This window comes from Sebastes umbrosus, chromosome 10 (genome assembly GCF_015220745.1).
Source record: "Sebastes umbrosus isolate fSebUmb1 chromosome 10, fSebUmb1.pri, whole genome shotgun sequence".
Lineage (NCBI taxonomy): Eukaryota > Metazoa > Chordata > Actinopteri > Perciformes > Sebastidae > Sebastes > Sebastes umbrosus.
This window is the reverse complement of record NC_051278.1, coordinates 33002982-33018939: the sequence shown is the minus strand read 5'-3', so window position 1 is coordinate 33018939 and position 15958 is coordinate 33002982. Positions and strand designations below refer to the sequence as shown.

At 39.3% G+C, this 15958-nt stretch overlaps 1 protein-coding gene across 1 annotated transcript; it reads left to right on the top strand.

The window, feature by feature from the left end:
* The first annotated feature begins 889 nt into the window (after window positions 1-889).
* Window positions 890-15585, top strand: LOC119495978 (interferon-induced very large GTPase 1-like). Its single transcript, XM_037782934.1, is given in 7 exon segments — window positions 890-956; window positions 6674-6789; window positions 6888-6922; window positions 7155-7266; window positions 9202-9239; window positions 9339-10314; window positions 10317-15585. Coding segments are annotated over 6 exon segments (5118 nt in total). The 5' UTR covers window positions 890-956; window positions 6674-6704; the 3' UTR covers window positions 14189-15585.
* The last annotated feature ends 373 nt before the right edge of the window (window positions 15586-15958 follow it).

Here is a 15958-nt window from a genome sequence, read left to right as displayed (position 1 = left end):
GGAAGTGAAGGCAAACATGTCAAAATAAAAGCCAAGAAGATAGTTTGGTCATTCTATAAAAGTGTAACATTATTTAAGCACAGGATCAAAGTAACAGTAGAAGATAAATAGGCTAAATAAATACACAAATAAATACATACATAGATATTTTTTTTTTGTTCTTTTCATTAACACATGAATGTCTTTTATCCAAAAAGTGTGTGATAAATTACAGGGAGGGTCTCTACAGATGTTATACAACAGGGAGGGTCTCTACAGATGTTAAACAGAACTCTCACATAATTGACACTTTTCTCTCTCACACTCTTACTATGGGCTGTTTCTTTATGTCGGCAGGTGAGAAGCACTATGTGGCTACTCCTTTCAACACACATGACACTTCCACCTGATCCTTTTACTCCATTAGGAAGGCTGTAGCCGAGTAGTTCTACATCATGATAATGCTGATTTTTCAACAAGCGATTATGACATTAATGCCAGCTAGACAGAATAAAACTCTGTCTGTCATGACAATAGTACTGGACTGAAGGCCATGATGATACCCAGACCTGTTCAGTGTTATCAGCAGTATGTGCTTGACAGTGTTTGGGTAGAGTGAGCTGGAGGTCTCTGTTGGGTTTCCCTGGCTTTCCCTGAAGTCACATGACTTCAGGGAAAGGGAGCTCTTTCCTTTCACTTTGTTACTGATTTCAATCTGTCATGCATGCAGAAGGTCACCTAATAGAGCTGTAAACAAACATAAATCCTTACAGTCCTCCGCCTACCACAAACCTGTTTTCCTTGAAGTCACATGGTTTCAGGGGGGGTGGGGTGGGGGTGGGGGGGGGTGGGGGGGCCAGGTCTTTAACTCAAACTGCTTATCGCTCTCTATATATAGGGTGTGGACTTGGAGGCTTTCTGACAAGGCAGCCAAATTGACACAGACCAGGCAGAGCTGAAGAGACACAGAATAAAAGGTGAGTTATATTCTATAATAATTCTATATATTCTATAGTGTTTTTGTCTACAGACTTACAGACAAATGGAGCATGTATGGGTTTTATAACAAACATTGCAAACTATTTCTGTTCAATCAGTAAAGACTGAGAAAAAGAGAAAGTCATTAAATGTATTTATTTGACATTGCATAGAAGGAAAGGTTAAGAAATATGAGTCTTTACTTTTTTCTTATTACATGCCATTATGCCATCATTATTTGAAGGGGTACCGGTCAGTGTATCTTTTGGTCATTCGATTTTCCTTTCACAAAAGGGTATTAAAAAACAAAAAATGAGTGGTTATTTGATTTTCATTTTAAAATACAAAAATTTAAATTTAAATGATGTGATTTTATTTTTTGTTTTTAAAAATAGAAAATGAAAAAATCAACCTATTTTTAAAGTTTAGTTCATCCCTTTTTGACCCTGATAAAGAAAAACGCCTTGTATTTCAATTTTAATTTTTTTATTTTAAAAGGAAAATCAAATAACCACTCGTTGTTTGTTTTTTAATACCGGTTTGTGAAAGGAAAATCGAATGACCAAAAGATACACTGAGGAGCAATTTCTGAAGATCTGGATTGATATGATGTGGATTCCAGTGGATGGGTGTTGGTTTTGATGAAAACTGGAGGTGAATGAGGTGGAGGAGGGTTGCATCAATCTGACAGCTGACAGCAGCAGAGAAAGAAACAGTTTTAAAGTTTGACAGCGACGAGCTGATGGGCTCACAGAGGTTAGTGTCAAAATTAGATTAAAGTGAAAGTGTGAACGCCCTCAGTCACACTAATTGGCCCGATTCCAATCCGATGATACCCAGACCCTCCACCCCCCCACTCCATGGTGGTGGAGTGAACTCTGTTTGTAGTCCCACTCACAGCTCAATGAAGCTCCTTCTTTAAGGTGGAGGAGAGAAATACAGCAGCCACTTTGGGACGAACTTCACTCTCTTCAGCAATGAAATAAATATCAGAATCAGAAATACTTTATTGAGACATTTTGCTCCCGTTCTAGAATATAAATATAAATATATAATAATAGAGAAATCATAATAAAATATAAATAAGCAACATATATAGTGCAAATAATACTGCTGAAAAATAGGATCTATGTAAATAATATAAATGCATGCATTTATAAAAATGCAAGAATAGTGTAAAAAAAGAATATTAGTTTAAATGTTCTGTATATAAATGCAGTGTTAATGCCAGAGTAAACCAGATTATTGCACATCTGAATTATTGCACTGTTAAGTCAGTATTGCACAGTTGAAGATATAATAAATGATGGGGTTATAACTCCTGATAGGGGTAAGAAATACTAATAAATAAATAAATATATATGTATATATATTTATATATATATACATATATATATATACACACACACAACAATTTACAATCTAATGAACATGTCTATCGTTTCCTAGACTAAACAAGGGTATATTTGATCCTAATCTACTAATCTACTCCATTTACTTTATGTTGTTGACGTCTGTATGAAGATAAAGTAGAATAAATTAAACGTCCCATCAGTTTGAGCAGTTTACAGTAAATGTTTGTACCGGTAGTCGCACTGAACTGACATTGGATCGTGTTCCATGACGACCACAAAACAGCGTTGCGCGTCGTCAGTAAAGCCATGGGCACACTACCAACGTCAGGAGCGCGTGGCGTCTGCGTCGCGTGGTGGCTGCGTGATGCAGGAGTCTGGTGTTCACACTAGACGCGTGTCGGCTGCATGTCGGCTGCCTGTCAGCTGTGTTTTTGCTGCTGCTGTCAGCCCTTTCTTTCTGCATAGAGTTTGCCTTTTAATGGCCATTTAACTTCATGATAAATATAATTTATATTTATTTTAGACAGAGAAAGGTTCAGAAACGTGTGGTTATTAGTAAATAATAGCAATAATCCACAATTAAAACTGCTTGTTCCACATCACTGTCCGGCACATATTTCCGAATAAAAGCCTTGTGTTAACAAATGAAGGAATTCTGGTCAAAGAAAACCCGCTTTAGGGCTTTTATTTCGAAATGAAAGCAGGAAGTGTTGATTTAAACCCCACACTTTATCAATTCTTAGAGCTCTCAAAGTGACTGCGTTTTCCACAGCACTGACTGCTCATATTTCAGAATAAAAGTGTTGTGTTAACAAATGAAGGGATTCTGTCTATAGAAAAAAACTCCTGAAGGCTTTTATTTTGAAATGAAAGCAGGAAGTGTTGATTTAAAAATAAGTCTTTACTTTTTTTCATCTCCGTAACATATTCTACAGATAGACCTCGAAACTGTAGTAAAGTCTTGCTGGTATGAAGTTAATATACAGTCACTAGATCACTTTCACTGTCTGTGACATATTCTACAGATGTCTAGACATGGAAACTGTAGTAATCTTGCTGGTATGAAGTTAATATACAGTCAATAGATCACCTTCACTGTCTGTGACATATTCTACAGATGTCTAGACATGGAAACTGTAGTAATCTTGCTGGTATGAAGTTAATTTACTGTCACTAGATTACCTTCCCTGTCTGTTGCTGCTGAGAGACGCAGCTGAGACGCGAGCGTCTCGCGCGATGCGGGCAGTGTGTCCACTCTAACCTGTTAACATGGACGCCGAAATAAAAAACAACACGCCACGCAGCCGCCACGCACTTGTGTCCACCACTTAAGGGCGGCTGGGCGGCATCGATGCAGCTCACTATTGGAGGGTTTATAACTCCCTTCCGCTCCCCGTGAATTATACTGTAATGCCTCAAATGTTTTCAGAATCATCTTGTAGTGTACTGTTTAGCTGTAAAATGAAAATTGTCACAGCGCACCGCTGCAGTCTCTCTAGAGAGTGATGTTGTGCGTGGTCAAGCCACAATTATGCACAGACGCAACAGATATCCGCTGGTTACATTTAGTGTAGTTTTGATCCACAGAACCCTTCGTGCACATCAAACGTGTTGTTTTGATTAATTATTCTACACAGTTCCTTCTGCACATCAACAGGCATTTAGCTCCTCTTATAACTCCCTCAGGACCGGCCGTTCCATCTTTCACCCGGACGGTGTCTCCATCCTGGACAAAATGTCCTCTGAGCTCCACCATTATAATTCTAATATCCTGAGACGAAACAAGTTGAAAAATAATGTTCGTAGGCCCAGACAACAATACGTTTCCTCTGAGGGAAACTCTCTACAGGACTCCCAAACTGGCAGTGCGTCATGAGGGGGATAGTCTGTGATTAAAGGGGGAGAAAGTAGTGAATGTGATAAGTCCTGATTGTCACAGCCTCTAATGCACCCCCCCCCCCACATAATAATACCTTCTTTCTGATCTCACTCTGTGCTCAAATGCGTCACAGGTGCGTCAAGTTAGCCATCCTGATGAAAACGCCTATGGTGCGTGCATATTAGCGCATGCCCGTGCGCGCGTGGACTTGTCCCTTAAGTGCTTAAGTGTCCTGGTTTGGGGGTTTAAAAATATGGTAACCCTGTGAAAGGTTATTATGGAATTTTTGCCCAATGATGCCAAAAAGCATTCTGCCTACTGCAGCTTTAAGTCCATGCTGCTGTGACTAGTGTGAAAGATGTTTTTTTCAGAGGGTGCTTTCACACACAGACACATTTACCTTTTTTATGCTAAGCTAACCATAACCATCTCAACTAACTCCAATCCTTACGGGAACAGTAATCTTAACCTCATTCTAGCCTTATCCTTCAAGCAGTCCTTTGAAGTAAAATGTCCTCACTACGCAGGACAGCAGTATGTGCCTGGCTTTATTTGGCTTTTATTTGACCTGTAAGCCTCATCATTGTTTTCCTCTAAGTCTCAAGGTTTTGGGGAAAAAGAGCTCTTCACTGTCATTTTTACTTTTGTTGTTACTTATTTAAAACTAACATGCATACAGAATTGTATGAGTTACTTATCCATAGTAGGTGTATTACTTACAGTAGCCTAGATGACGGTCGGCATGCCCCCCCAACTTGGAGAAACATACAGGAGTACCGACACCGGAGCAAATTTAGTACTCTATATTTAGCTTATTTTCCCTTTCTAACGGGGAACTGAACTGAAAGTAAAACTATGCTCTCCAAAGCCAGCAGGCTCAGATGACAAAAACAGTAAAGATACGTTTCACTTTCAGTTCAGTTCACAGTTGGAAAATATTCTAAATTTAGCGTACACTTAAACGGATATCAATTTCTTTATGTGAGCCTGTCTTTATAACCCCACTTCAAAACACCTGAGCTATCCCTTTAAGAGCAGGTGGGAGGGCTTTGTGAGGAGCAGACCTATTAAACAGGCTTCTGATCTTTCTCTCTATAAAGGGGGTGAGGCAGGAAGGCTTTCTGACAAGGCAGCAACATCTACACAGACCAGGCAGAGCTAAAGATACACAGAACAAAAGCTGAGCTTATACATGTAGTATTTTTGTGTACAGACTTAAAATCTGAGCATACAGTTTTTATAATCTCGGAAAAGAGATTCTATCTCAAGGGACTTCCTAGTTAAATCTAGTTTAAATTAAAAAAACAAAACAGACATTGACTTTTTCTCTCTCTCTCTCTCTCACACACGCACGCACGCACGCACACACACACACACACACACACACACACACACACAGACACAGACACAGTTCACAGTTGTCTTGGTATATTTGTGAGGACCCTCATTGACATAATGCATTCCCTAGCCCCTAACCCAAACCTCAACATCATCACTCTTAGCCATTTGCCATGTTCCCTCATCATAAAATTAAATTCATGACAAAATATATAGAAAATCCTCACTTGCATTTTATGCAGAAGCCCTCAAATGTACTGTACAAATTTCAAATGGATGCATGAAGTTTGTCAATACAACGGAGTATTAGGGCCACATTGAGGAATAAATAAATAAATCTGACACTTCGAGAATAAAGTCATAATATTATGAGAATAAAGTCATAATATTACGAGAATAAAGTCATAGGCTTACGAGAATAAAGTCATAATATTACGAGAATAAAGTCATAATATTACGAGAATAAAGTCATAGGCTTAGGAGAATAAAGTCATAATATTACGAGAATAAAGTCATAGGTTTACGAGAAAAAAAGTTGTATTATGTGAATAAAGTCAAAAGTTTACGAGAAAAAAGTCATGATATTATGGAACATGTCATACATTTTAGAGAAAAAAGTGGTAGTATTATGATAAAAAAGTCATAATATTATAAAGCAGTAATTTGAGGTGTTATTTTAGAGGGGAAATAGAGCAGCGTGCCGCCTGTGTGAAGATGAGGAACGTGGAGCATCTTGTGAAGTTCTACTTTAGTTTAGGTTTCACAAATAACCAAATCAGCAGCACATTATCATCAGTATCAGGAGCTGGAAAAGAACCTGGTGAAAGAAACTGAGTTTATTGTGAAGAAAGAAGCACACAGACCTGACGGGGAAACTGACTCTTTAGTGGAGGAGGAAATTACTTTTTTTTCTCGTGAAGTTATGACTTTATCTCGTAATATTACGACTTTTTTTTCTTGAAATAGTATGACTTTATTCTCATTAAATTACGACTTTTTTCTCGTTCTGATTTTATTCTCGAAATCTCTGATTTTTTTCTGATTTTTTTAGTACTTTTATTTATCTTATCAAATAATTTGCTCTATCAGCGTTTGCAGTGACAGTTTCTCGTTGTAATTGTCTTCATGATACTTTTTCATGCAGTATGACTCTGTAAAGATGAAGAGCAGATAGGATGGAGGCAGACAACCATGACCCCACAGCAGCTGGAGGAGGAGGAGGAGAGTCTGAAACCACATCTGTAATACCAAGTGACAAAGGTCATCTAAAATTTTGAAAATAATATTTTATAAACTAAGCATGGTTAGTTATTCATACTGATCCTCTGTATTCTTCTATTTTGTACATGACCTTGCAGTAGGTGAGATGGAGGAGGGTGCAGCCAATGCCAAAGTACATTTACAGCTGCATTTATTTTTTTAAACAGTATCCCTTTTTTCTGAACTTGTATCAGAGTTTTGCCATAGGGAATCCTTCCCTACATTCTATTGTTCTGGTGTTTCCCCTTGATTTTATTTTGGCGTTGTTGTTCTCTGAATTGGTCTTCTATCGCGAGTTGTTGATCTTCATGTTCTTAATCTCAATGGTTCTAACTGATGTTAAATTAAATCATTGGTTTTCTTAGTGTGATCCAGTGAATGGACCTGGTGATGTTGAACACTCAAAGAATGATGACAACGCAACAATAGAAGGAGAATATGAAATGAAGCCTGTACGATCTGCAACCACTGAGGAAGGTAAGGTTTTAATATATAGTACAATAACATGAACAAGTCAAGAATAAAGCTCATTCAGTTCAGAACATGGTAACACTTTACAATAAGGGACACCAAAATATGAGTAATTACTTCCAAGTACTTCTTTAATAATTCCTAATGAAGGAGTGATATAGTAGATAATGATGAATTACTATAGAGAGCAGACTGGGATATCATATAATGAATAATTAAGTAATGATTAGTTCATGAATATATGTGACCTGATTACCTCTGAATCAGCTGCTGAGCAGCACAGAACTATTAACAACTCATTAATTACTGATTACTTAAACATTAGTTACTAGTAGTTACTAAGTAGTCTTTCATTACTTCATCATTATCTTGATTGCGATGATTAGTTACATTTTTTGTGTCCCCTCCGAGTAAAGTGATGCATAATACTAAATAGTAATCCCTCATTTATGGGCAGAAATATGTGGTCACTAGAAACTGAATTTGAATAATTACAGGGACTAATTATAAGAATCAGAAATGTCTTGTTAACAGCAACACATGTGGCCGTTAAGTCAACGAAAGTCAGCGTCCTGTTACTCGCGCTTGTGCTCGCTCTACATAGACATGAACGACCATCATTCAAAACTGTGAAGCGACACACGTCAGCTAAAAGCACAATATCACTCTATATTTCAGCTGCTTGGCAGTAATGTTAGCTGACCAGACCAAGGTCTCTCCATGAATCAATGCTGATCCTAGTGTTGGCTTTTCCTGCCTCAGCCTCCCGACTGCGCCCGCAGGGAAAGACGGTAACATTTCTCTCTGCGGAGCCCCGTCACTTCACAAGACACGGGAAACCTCTGTTGGTCTGGAGGAGCTGCAGCAGTTATTTCTGCACAAACGTCCACTGTACATTCAGTAGATATTCTCATATTCTCAGAGCTAAACTAACTCTTCTGCAGTGTGGAGTGTGCGCGCATGCACGTGAGAGTGGAGCGAAAGAGCGAGAACGAGTGCGGTGAGTGAGTGAAGGCAAGGAGCAGAGTACAGCAGAGACTCCGGTCCTGGAGACCAAAGCTACTGTCTCCCCCGCGTCCTCCGAACACGGCCAAAACTGTTTAACAGACGGGCTTCACTAGATACAACCAAGAGGTTTTGGTGCTTCCGTGTAGTTTGTGTTGGAGTCTTGTCTGAACAGCGTAGCCACACACGAGCGCGCATGGGACACCGACCCGGAATGATTTATACGTGTAAGAAGTTACAAACAGTCCCTTTAATATTTAAATTTGAATTGAGCAACTTGAATAATTGCATTAAAAACTGAATTTGAATCACATAATTTGAAATTTAATTTATTGGTTTGGAAGTGAATTCCAATAAACTTGAAACCGAATGTAATATTATGAAACTGAATTCAGTTGCTCTGAAACTGTCTACTCTACATCCTTCCACTTTCAGTTCTCACATTTGGAATTCAGTTCATGCAATTCAGTTTTACATTCACAGATCTCCGGTCCGTGTAGCCTACATTTTGATCGCTCGTTTATGGATTAAATCCTGAATCCAATGTGACACAAAGGAAGGTCCGTCTCCGCCATATATGACAGCTACAGCTTGGAAAATAGCGATATGAGGTTGAAATATGCTGTTTATCAGACCACAAATGAGACAATACTTAGCGGTAAATGGTTCACTAGCAGTTATTTCCTCATTCGCTCCTCAATTAACTAATCAATACCTACTCTATAACATTTAGGAGTTGCTCATTAACTAATGGTTCACTAGCAGTTAGTTCCTCATTTGTTCCTTGTTCGTTCCCTAGTAACTAACTACCTTATATTTGTGTCAAATAGCTTACAGTAAACAATAGAAAGATTTCTTTAATTGAAAGAAAAACATCTTGATTTAAAAGTACATTGCTCTGACCCGCTCATAATACGGTTCATTGTTCTACTGCAGATACCTTAGATATGGATACGAGTGAAAACATGGATACGGTAAGAAACTCCAAATTTAATCAAATAATTTCTTCATATCCCATTGTGTGACATTAACATTTTCTACATAACGTACAATGTTTATTTACTTATTTACAGCAGTCAGTGGAGATTTCTGAAGAGATCAACAGGAAGGAACAATATCAAAGAGAAACCGAAACACTGCTTGGCAGACTTCACCTCCCAGACAAACATCAACAGAAGTTGTCACCAATAGATTTTCTTAAAGTAGGTCCACCCGTGAAACAGGACCATGGCACATCTGAGAAAGATCTCGCTCATACTTTTCTTCAGCGGTTGATGATGTTAGACTACAGAGCCAGATATATTCCTGTAAGACAAGACAGTCCTGAGGTGAGCCATTCAAAGTCTGTTGCAGAGGTTGACACTGTTGACACAGATGAGGATGACTTAGATGCTCTTTTTAACACCAGTGAAGACTTTGACCAATCAGAACGAACTCCTGTCCATCCAATGGATGTTCAGATGGCAGTATTTCACTGCTCAGACATCTTTTTTAAGCAGAACATGATTACAAAGCTATCACAATGTCAGTACGCCATACCTTTACTTGTTCCTGACCCAGTCACAATGGATATTGGCTGTCCTCTCTGGACATTTAGACAAATAAGAAAAACATGGAAGATAACTGAAATCAAAGACAAGTCAAACGCTGTCACCATGAAGAGTATGCCCATCTTCAAAGCTGACACACCCATGGTGTCATTTCTCCGCCTGGGTTCACTATCTCAGTCTAAATCTCAGCTGATGAACACTTTGATCAACGACCGTCACAACACCTACTTCCACAGAAACTGCCCAGGTAGCACCAAGTCTCGACATCAGATGGATGGCGTGGCAGAGATTGCCTGGTACTGCCCTGCTGGAAAACCCAATGATGCCTTCACTGACTGCACTGCCTTCTGTAATCTTCATGGTGATGCTCTGTCGCTTGAAAAACAGCGTGACATCCTGACTAACAAATCGTCAGTCAATATCGTTCTTGTACCAACTCTGGAAAGAGGTAAAGAAAGTATTACAGTTATCTCATTGCTGATAATGATCGCGGTGCTGTTCCGGTCAAAGGGAAAGAGGGAAAGTACAAAATGGGTCTGAAGGACAGAAGCCATTCAAATGTTTCTGAAGAACTGAAAAAAATCATTGGAAAAAGTCTGACTGGACCACATGCATCCTTCCAGCTTGAATCCATGGCTGACGTCTCTGGAATCAGAGTGGATGAAGATGATGAGGTCTGCCAAAATGGGAAATCAGATGCAATGAAAATTGTGAACTTGCTTCAGGGGAAGGATGTTTCAAAGATCAAAGATACATTTCTCCCTTGTCAAGGTCAACTGTGGCACGAGTGGTGCAGAATAAACAAAGAACTGTATCACCTCAAAGGAAACATTGAGAAGGAGAAATGTGAAAAGCAACAGGAACTGAAACATATACGACAAAAACAACACACTGCTTCCTGTAGTAAAGCGATGACGTTGTTCATTGAAAGCCTCTCATCTTTGCCATCAACAGACAAAGTCTATTTCCTGAAATGGACTCAGATCTTAATAGATGCCCTCTCCACGGACGATCTCTCTTCAATTCTCCAAAACTATGATGTAAAGTGGACTGAGGTCTTGGCTTTGAAGAAGAAGCATGTCAAATCTGATCTGTTAAAAATAAAGCAAACTGAGCTTGATGAAATATCAACAAAACTACAGTCAGCAACATTTGGCTTGGAGCACATCTTTAGGGAAATGGGACAGATCTATGAAGCCCATGCATCTCTGCAGAAAGAAGCAACGAGGGTACAGACTGACTGGTCTAAATACCCGGCGCTGGCTGCAGAGCTGATGATATCAGGACACCTAATGGAGCTGATGGATGGTGATGCAGGTCACGTACCTTTAACATGGATCTCTAGTCTTTTAGATGAAGTCATCAAGAAACTGGGCGACAAGAGAGTTTTTGTTTTGTCAGTTTTAGGCGTACAAAGCAGTGGAAAATCAACAATGCTGAATGCCATGTTTGGGTTACAGTTTGCAGTGAGTGCTGGCAGGTGCACCAAGGGTGCCTTCATGCAGCTGGTCAAAGTGTCAGAGGAGATCAAGAGAGGCTTTCAGTTTGACTACGTCTTAGTGGTGGACACTGAAGGACTGCGTGCTCTCGAGTTGGAAGGTAACGCCACTCTTCACCACGACAATGAACTGGCAACATTTGTTGTTGGTCTGGGAAACATGACACTGATCAACATCTTTGGAGAGAATCCTGCTGAGATGCAAGATGTTCTGCAGATTGTTGTTCAGGCTTTCATGAGGATGAAGAAAATTAAACTTTCTCCAAGTTGCGTGTTCGTTCACCAGAATGTTACCGATATTGCAGCTGCGGAGAAAAACATGGATGGAAAGAGACGGCTGCAAGAAAAACTGGACCAGATGGCTCAACTAGCAGCCAAAGAGGAGGGTTGTGATGCTGAGTGCTTCAGTGACGTCATTGCATTTGATGTGCAGAAAGATGTGAAATACTTTGCTCAACTATGGGAGGGAAGTCCACCTATGGCTCCTCCAAATCCAGGTTATAGTGAGAGTGTCCAAGAGCTGAAGACCATCATCCTCTCTAAAGCTTCACAGTCTGCTGGGATTACTCTCTCACAGCTCAAAAGCAAAGTCCAGGACCTGTGGAAAGCTCTAATGAATGAACACTTTGTTTTCAGTTTCAAAAACACACTTGAAATCACAGTGTACAGAAAGCTTGAGGTCCAGTATGGGAACTGGATCTGGGCCCTGAGGAGCAACATGTTGACCATTGAGAATGGGCTTCATACCCAAATTGAAAATGGAAGACTTGACAAGGTCGAGACCAATTATCTTCACAAAGAAATGAGCAAAACCTATGGAGAGATCAAAAAAGCAATGACGACATACTTTGATGATGACAGAGACAAAGAAATGTTGGTTCAGTGGCGAGGACGATTTGAAAACAAAATAAAGGAGTTTAATGAAGAGCAAGTGAGAGGCGTGAAAAGAAAACTGGATGACGTCATCCAGCAGAAGAATGCTTGTAAAAAGCTAGATGATAAGAAGACAGACTTTGAGAACCAGCTGCTAGAAAAGAGCAAAGAGCTCGCTCATCGGTTGAAAGACAAGACAAAAGATGAAAATGAACTTAAAAAGCACTTCAACTCTGTGTGGAGTGGCTGGGTTCATGAACTAACTGCAGATACAAAACCTATTGAGGACATCAGCTATAAAGGAGATCAATCAATTATCCTTCAGGAGCTAGGTTTTGATTGGGCTTGCATAGCTGAATGCGAAAGCAGTGGCAGATTCAAAAGATTATCAGAGGTTGGTGATTACGCTCATTATGTGTCTCCCGCCAAGCACCAAGAAGTCTTAGATACAAGCCAACCATCCAGAGGTGATGAGAGGGAAAACACAAACACAAACACAAAAGGGCAAGGAAGTTCTTCATTGTCAAATGCATGGATGTCTTTTAAAACCATACTTGGATTTGGGTCAACACAAAAAATTGAAAAAGATACATCAAGGAGCTTGTTAGCAAATGACAAACAGAAGCTGATCAGAGACCTCATTGACAGTGTTGAACAACAGACCAAAGACATAATTAAGAAAAAACCTGTCGCTAGAAGAGGCTACAGTCCGGCTTACTTGCAAGAAGTGGCCAAGAATGTAATAAAACAAGTGACAGAATTTGAATCAAGGAGGAAATATGCTCTGAAGAAGGAGTTTACAGTTGATCTCATACTGTATGTATTTGACCGAGCAGGGAGATGGCTTTCAGAGTCCCACAAGAAATTCCAAGGGAAAAATGATGCACTCACTTACGTAGAAAGCAAGAAAATGCAATATTACAACATTTTCAGAAGCCTCTGCAAAGGAAACTCTTCTGCTGTTGTGCTTGGAGAGCTGATCTGTGAGAAACTGAGGAGCTCCACTGTTGAGGCCGTCTGTAACAAGGCTGCCATTGAGCTGGCTGGAGAGATGAGGTGCACTTTCCCAGCATTCAGTGGGAACAGGTTGAACTTGGAGAAACACGTGTTGAAGTCGCTCGCAGAGAAAGAGGACTTTGATGGTTTTATCACCTACATCCGACGCCCGAGGAGACAAGTAGAGACCTTTATAAAAGAGGAAGCACACAAATACATCTTCACAGACAACAAAGTTAAAGCACGGAACATACTGAAGAAAAATGTTGAAGACATCAAAAATCTTGTGGGTCGAGCTTTATTTGATGCAACAGAGAAAGTCAAAACCAAGAAGGGAGACCCTGACATGTGGGTGGAGGAATTTTCCGGTTTGCTAAAAGATAAGCTAACATTCGGCACCATCTGTTGTCAAAACTTCAGTGACTTAAAAGGTTTTGACTTTCTCAAAGAAGAGATCGAGAAAGGTCTTGTATCCATCATAGAGAAGATGAGCAGCCTCTCGTTGGATAAGATGGAGAAATTCAGGATGAAACCTGATCAAATCCTCATTGATCAGCTGTGTAACTGCTGCTGGGTGAGGTGCCCATTCTGTGCAGCTGTTTGTACCAACACACTGGAAAATCACAGTCCTGACAAACACAATGTCCCATTTCATCGACCTGCTGGGGTCGACGGTTTTTCCACGAGAGGAACAGTGAACATGGTCATCGATTTCTGCACGACATTAGTCGCAAGTGATAGAAGTTTCTATCCCAATCGTGATTCAGAAGAGAGCTTTCCTTATAAAGAGTTTCAGAGAGCTGGGGAGGATTGTGCTTCATGGGAAATTACTCCTGATTCATCTAAACTGACATACTGGAAATGGTTTGTGTGTCGATTTGAAAAGCAACTGCAAGACCACTATAAATTACAATTCCAGGGCGGAGGAGAAATTCCCAGTGAGTGGAGAGACCATAGTAAACAAGATGCGATTGACAGTCTGGATGAAATGTACAACGTAGAGTGAGCCAGAAACAACCGAGCTCTACTCAGAGTAACAGAAGCCCAAAGTGTCTTTAACGGTTCAAAAGATTTTGATTTGATTGAAGGAGTGCAACAGTGATAATAATGAGGATGAAGCCTTCCCAAAATGAGTGAAAGAGCACCGGTTTAATATTACATCATTATGCATTCTTGTTTTATGTAGAGAGTGAGTTGCAGTAGCCTATGAGTAAAGATTCCTGAAAATGCAGTGTCTGTTGGATGATTGTAGAATGTATGAGACAGACCAGAATTAGTCAATTGGAACAATTTTTTTATTTTATCTAACAAGATGAAAAATTCAAAGAAAGAATGAAGGAGGAACCATAAAAAAGAACATTCAGGGTGGTGATTGACTAAAATGATTACTGCAGAGAGAAACTTTTTACATCCACCAAATGAAGGCCACAACATATCCAGGACTAAATGAAGAAACTGATTTTAGTCCGTTCTTGTAGTGGCTCTTATGCATGTGGTCTGGTACTGTTGCCATAAATGGTTATATATCATATATCATTCTCTGCTTTCTTGACATCCTGTAGAGCCATCTAGTGACCACATTTTGCACTTGTCACCTGAGAGTTTATTGGCCTCTTGCTCAGGTGTTTGCATTTATCAATTGTCTGTGTACTCACAAAAGGGAAAGCTGTGTGCTGAGGGTTCCACCCTGAAGAAGGCTGTTTGTGCCACTACGTGTGGGTTGTTACCCAGCTCTATCTGAACATGTACCAGCATTGTTTTTAGCATTTCATCATAAAATAGCCATTTGAATAAGGGCTTTTTATTTTTTGCCAGAAGAGTGCCTTGGACTCCCCCTTTTCTGAACCGTTGTTTAGCCCACCAAAGAGCAGCTTCATCACACTGATTTGAACTTCCGAGCACTCTGGACTTTTTCCCTTTTTTGAAGGAATGAGATATTGTCAGATATTATGGAGATACTTTCATTCCTCTGTGATCAAAATGTGATCAAACAAAAATCACATGAAACTGTTCTAAGTTGTATGCTTTAAAAAAAATCTGTGTAAAATAGTTATGAGATATTCGTCCAAATGTGTGATTGTTTCAATACAAGATGCATGACAATCTTCTTACATTATTTTGTTGTTGTTGTAGTCAGTTGTTATTTTTGAGAATTTGATGGATTTTGGTTTATCTCCCTCATGTACTTGAAGTATTCAACAATTTATACTTCATCTCATTTTAAATGATCTTATTACTGTCACTTACTCCTGCCCTTATTGTAATTTGTTTTGTTGTTTGATTAATAATAGACTCCTGTCATTGCTACAGAATATTGATTTCCATAATTTCATAATAAACTTTGTGAAAAAGAAATACTGTATTTAAAATTTACAAGTAATAAATAGACCCTTCACACAGTCATTGGAGTTTAAGCCTCTTCTGTTATTAATGAGCATTATGATTATGATATTTTCTCTTGACACCTTCTCAAATATATGTATTTAGATTTTATATCAATCAAAATCAATCAATTTGGTAACACTTTACAATAAAGGACACAACATTTTAAATAGTTACCAGGGAACAAATGTGGAATGGATGAGGAACTAACTGCTAGAGAATAATTAGTTAATGAGTAACTCCTAATCAAATGTTATAGAGTAGCTAGAAGGATCTGTTAATGATCAGTTCATTGAGAAACGAGTGAGGAGGAAGCTGGTGGTGAGGCAGCATGGCCCATGCCCGGCCAGTTGAGAAGGTTCTTTTTAACAAAATGAAATAAAATGAAATATGG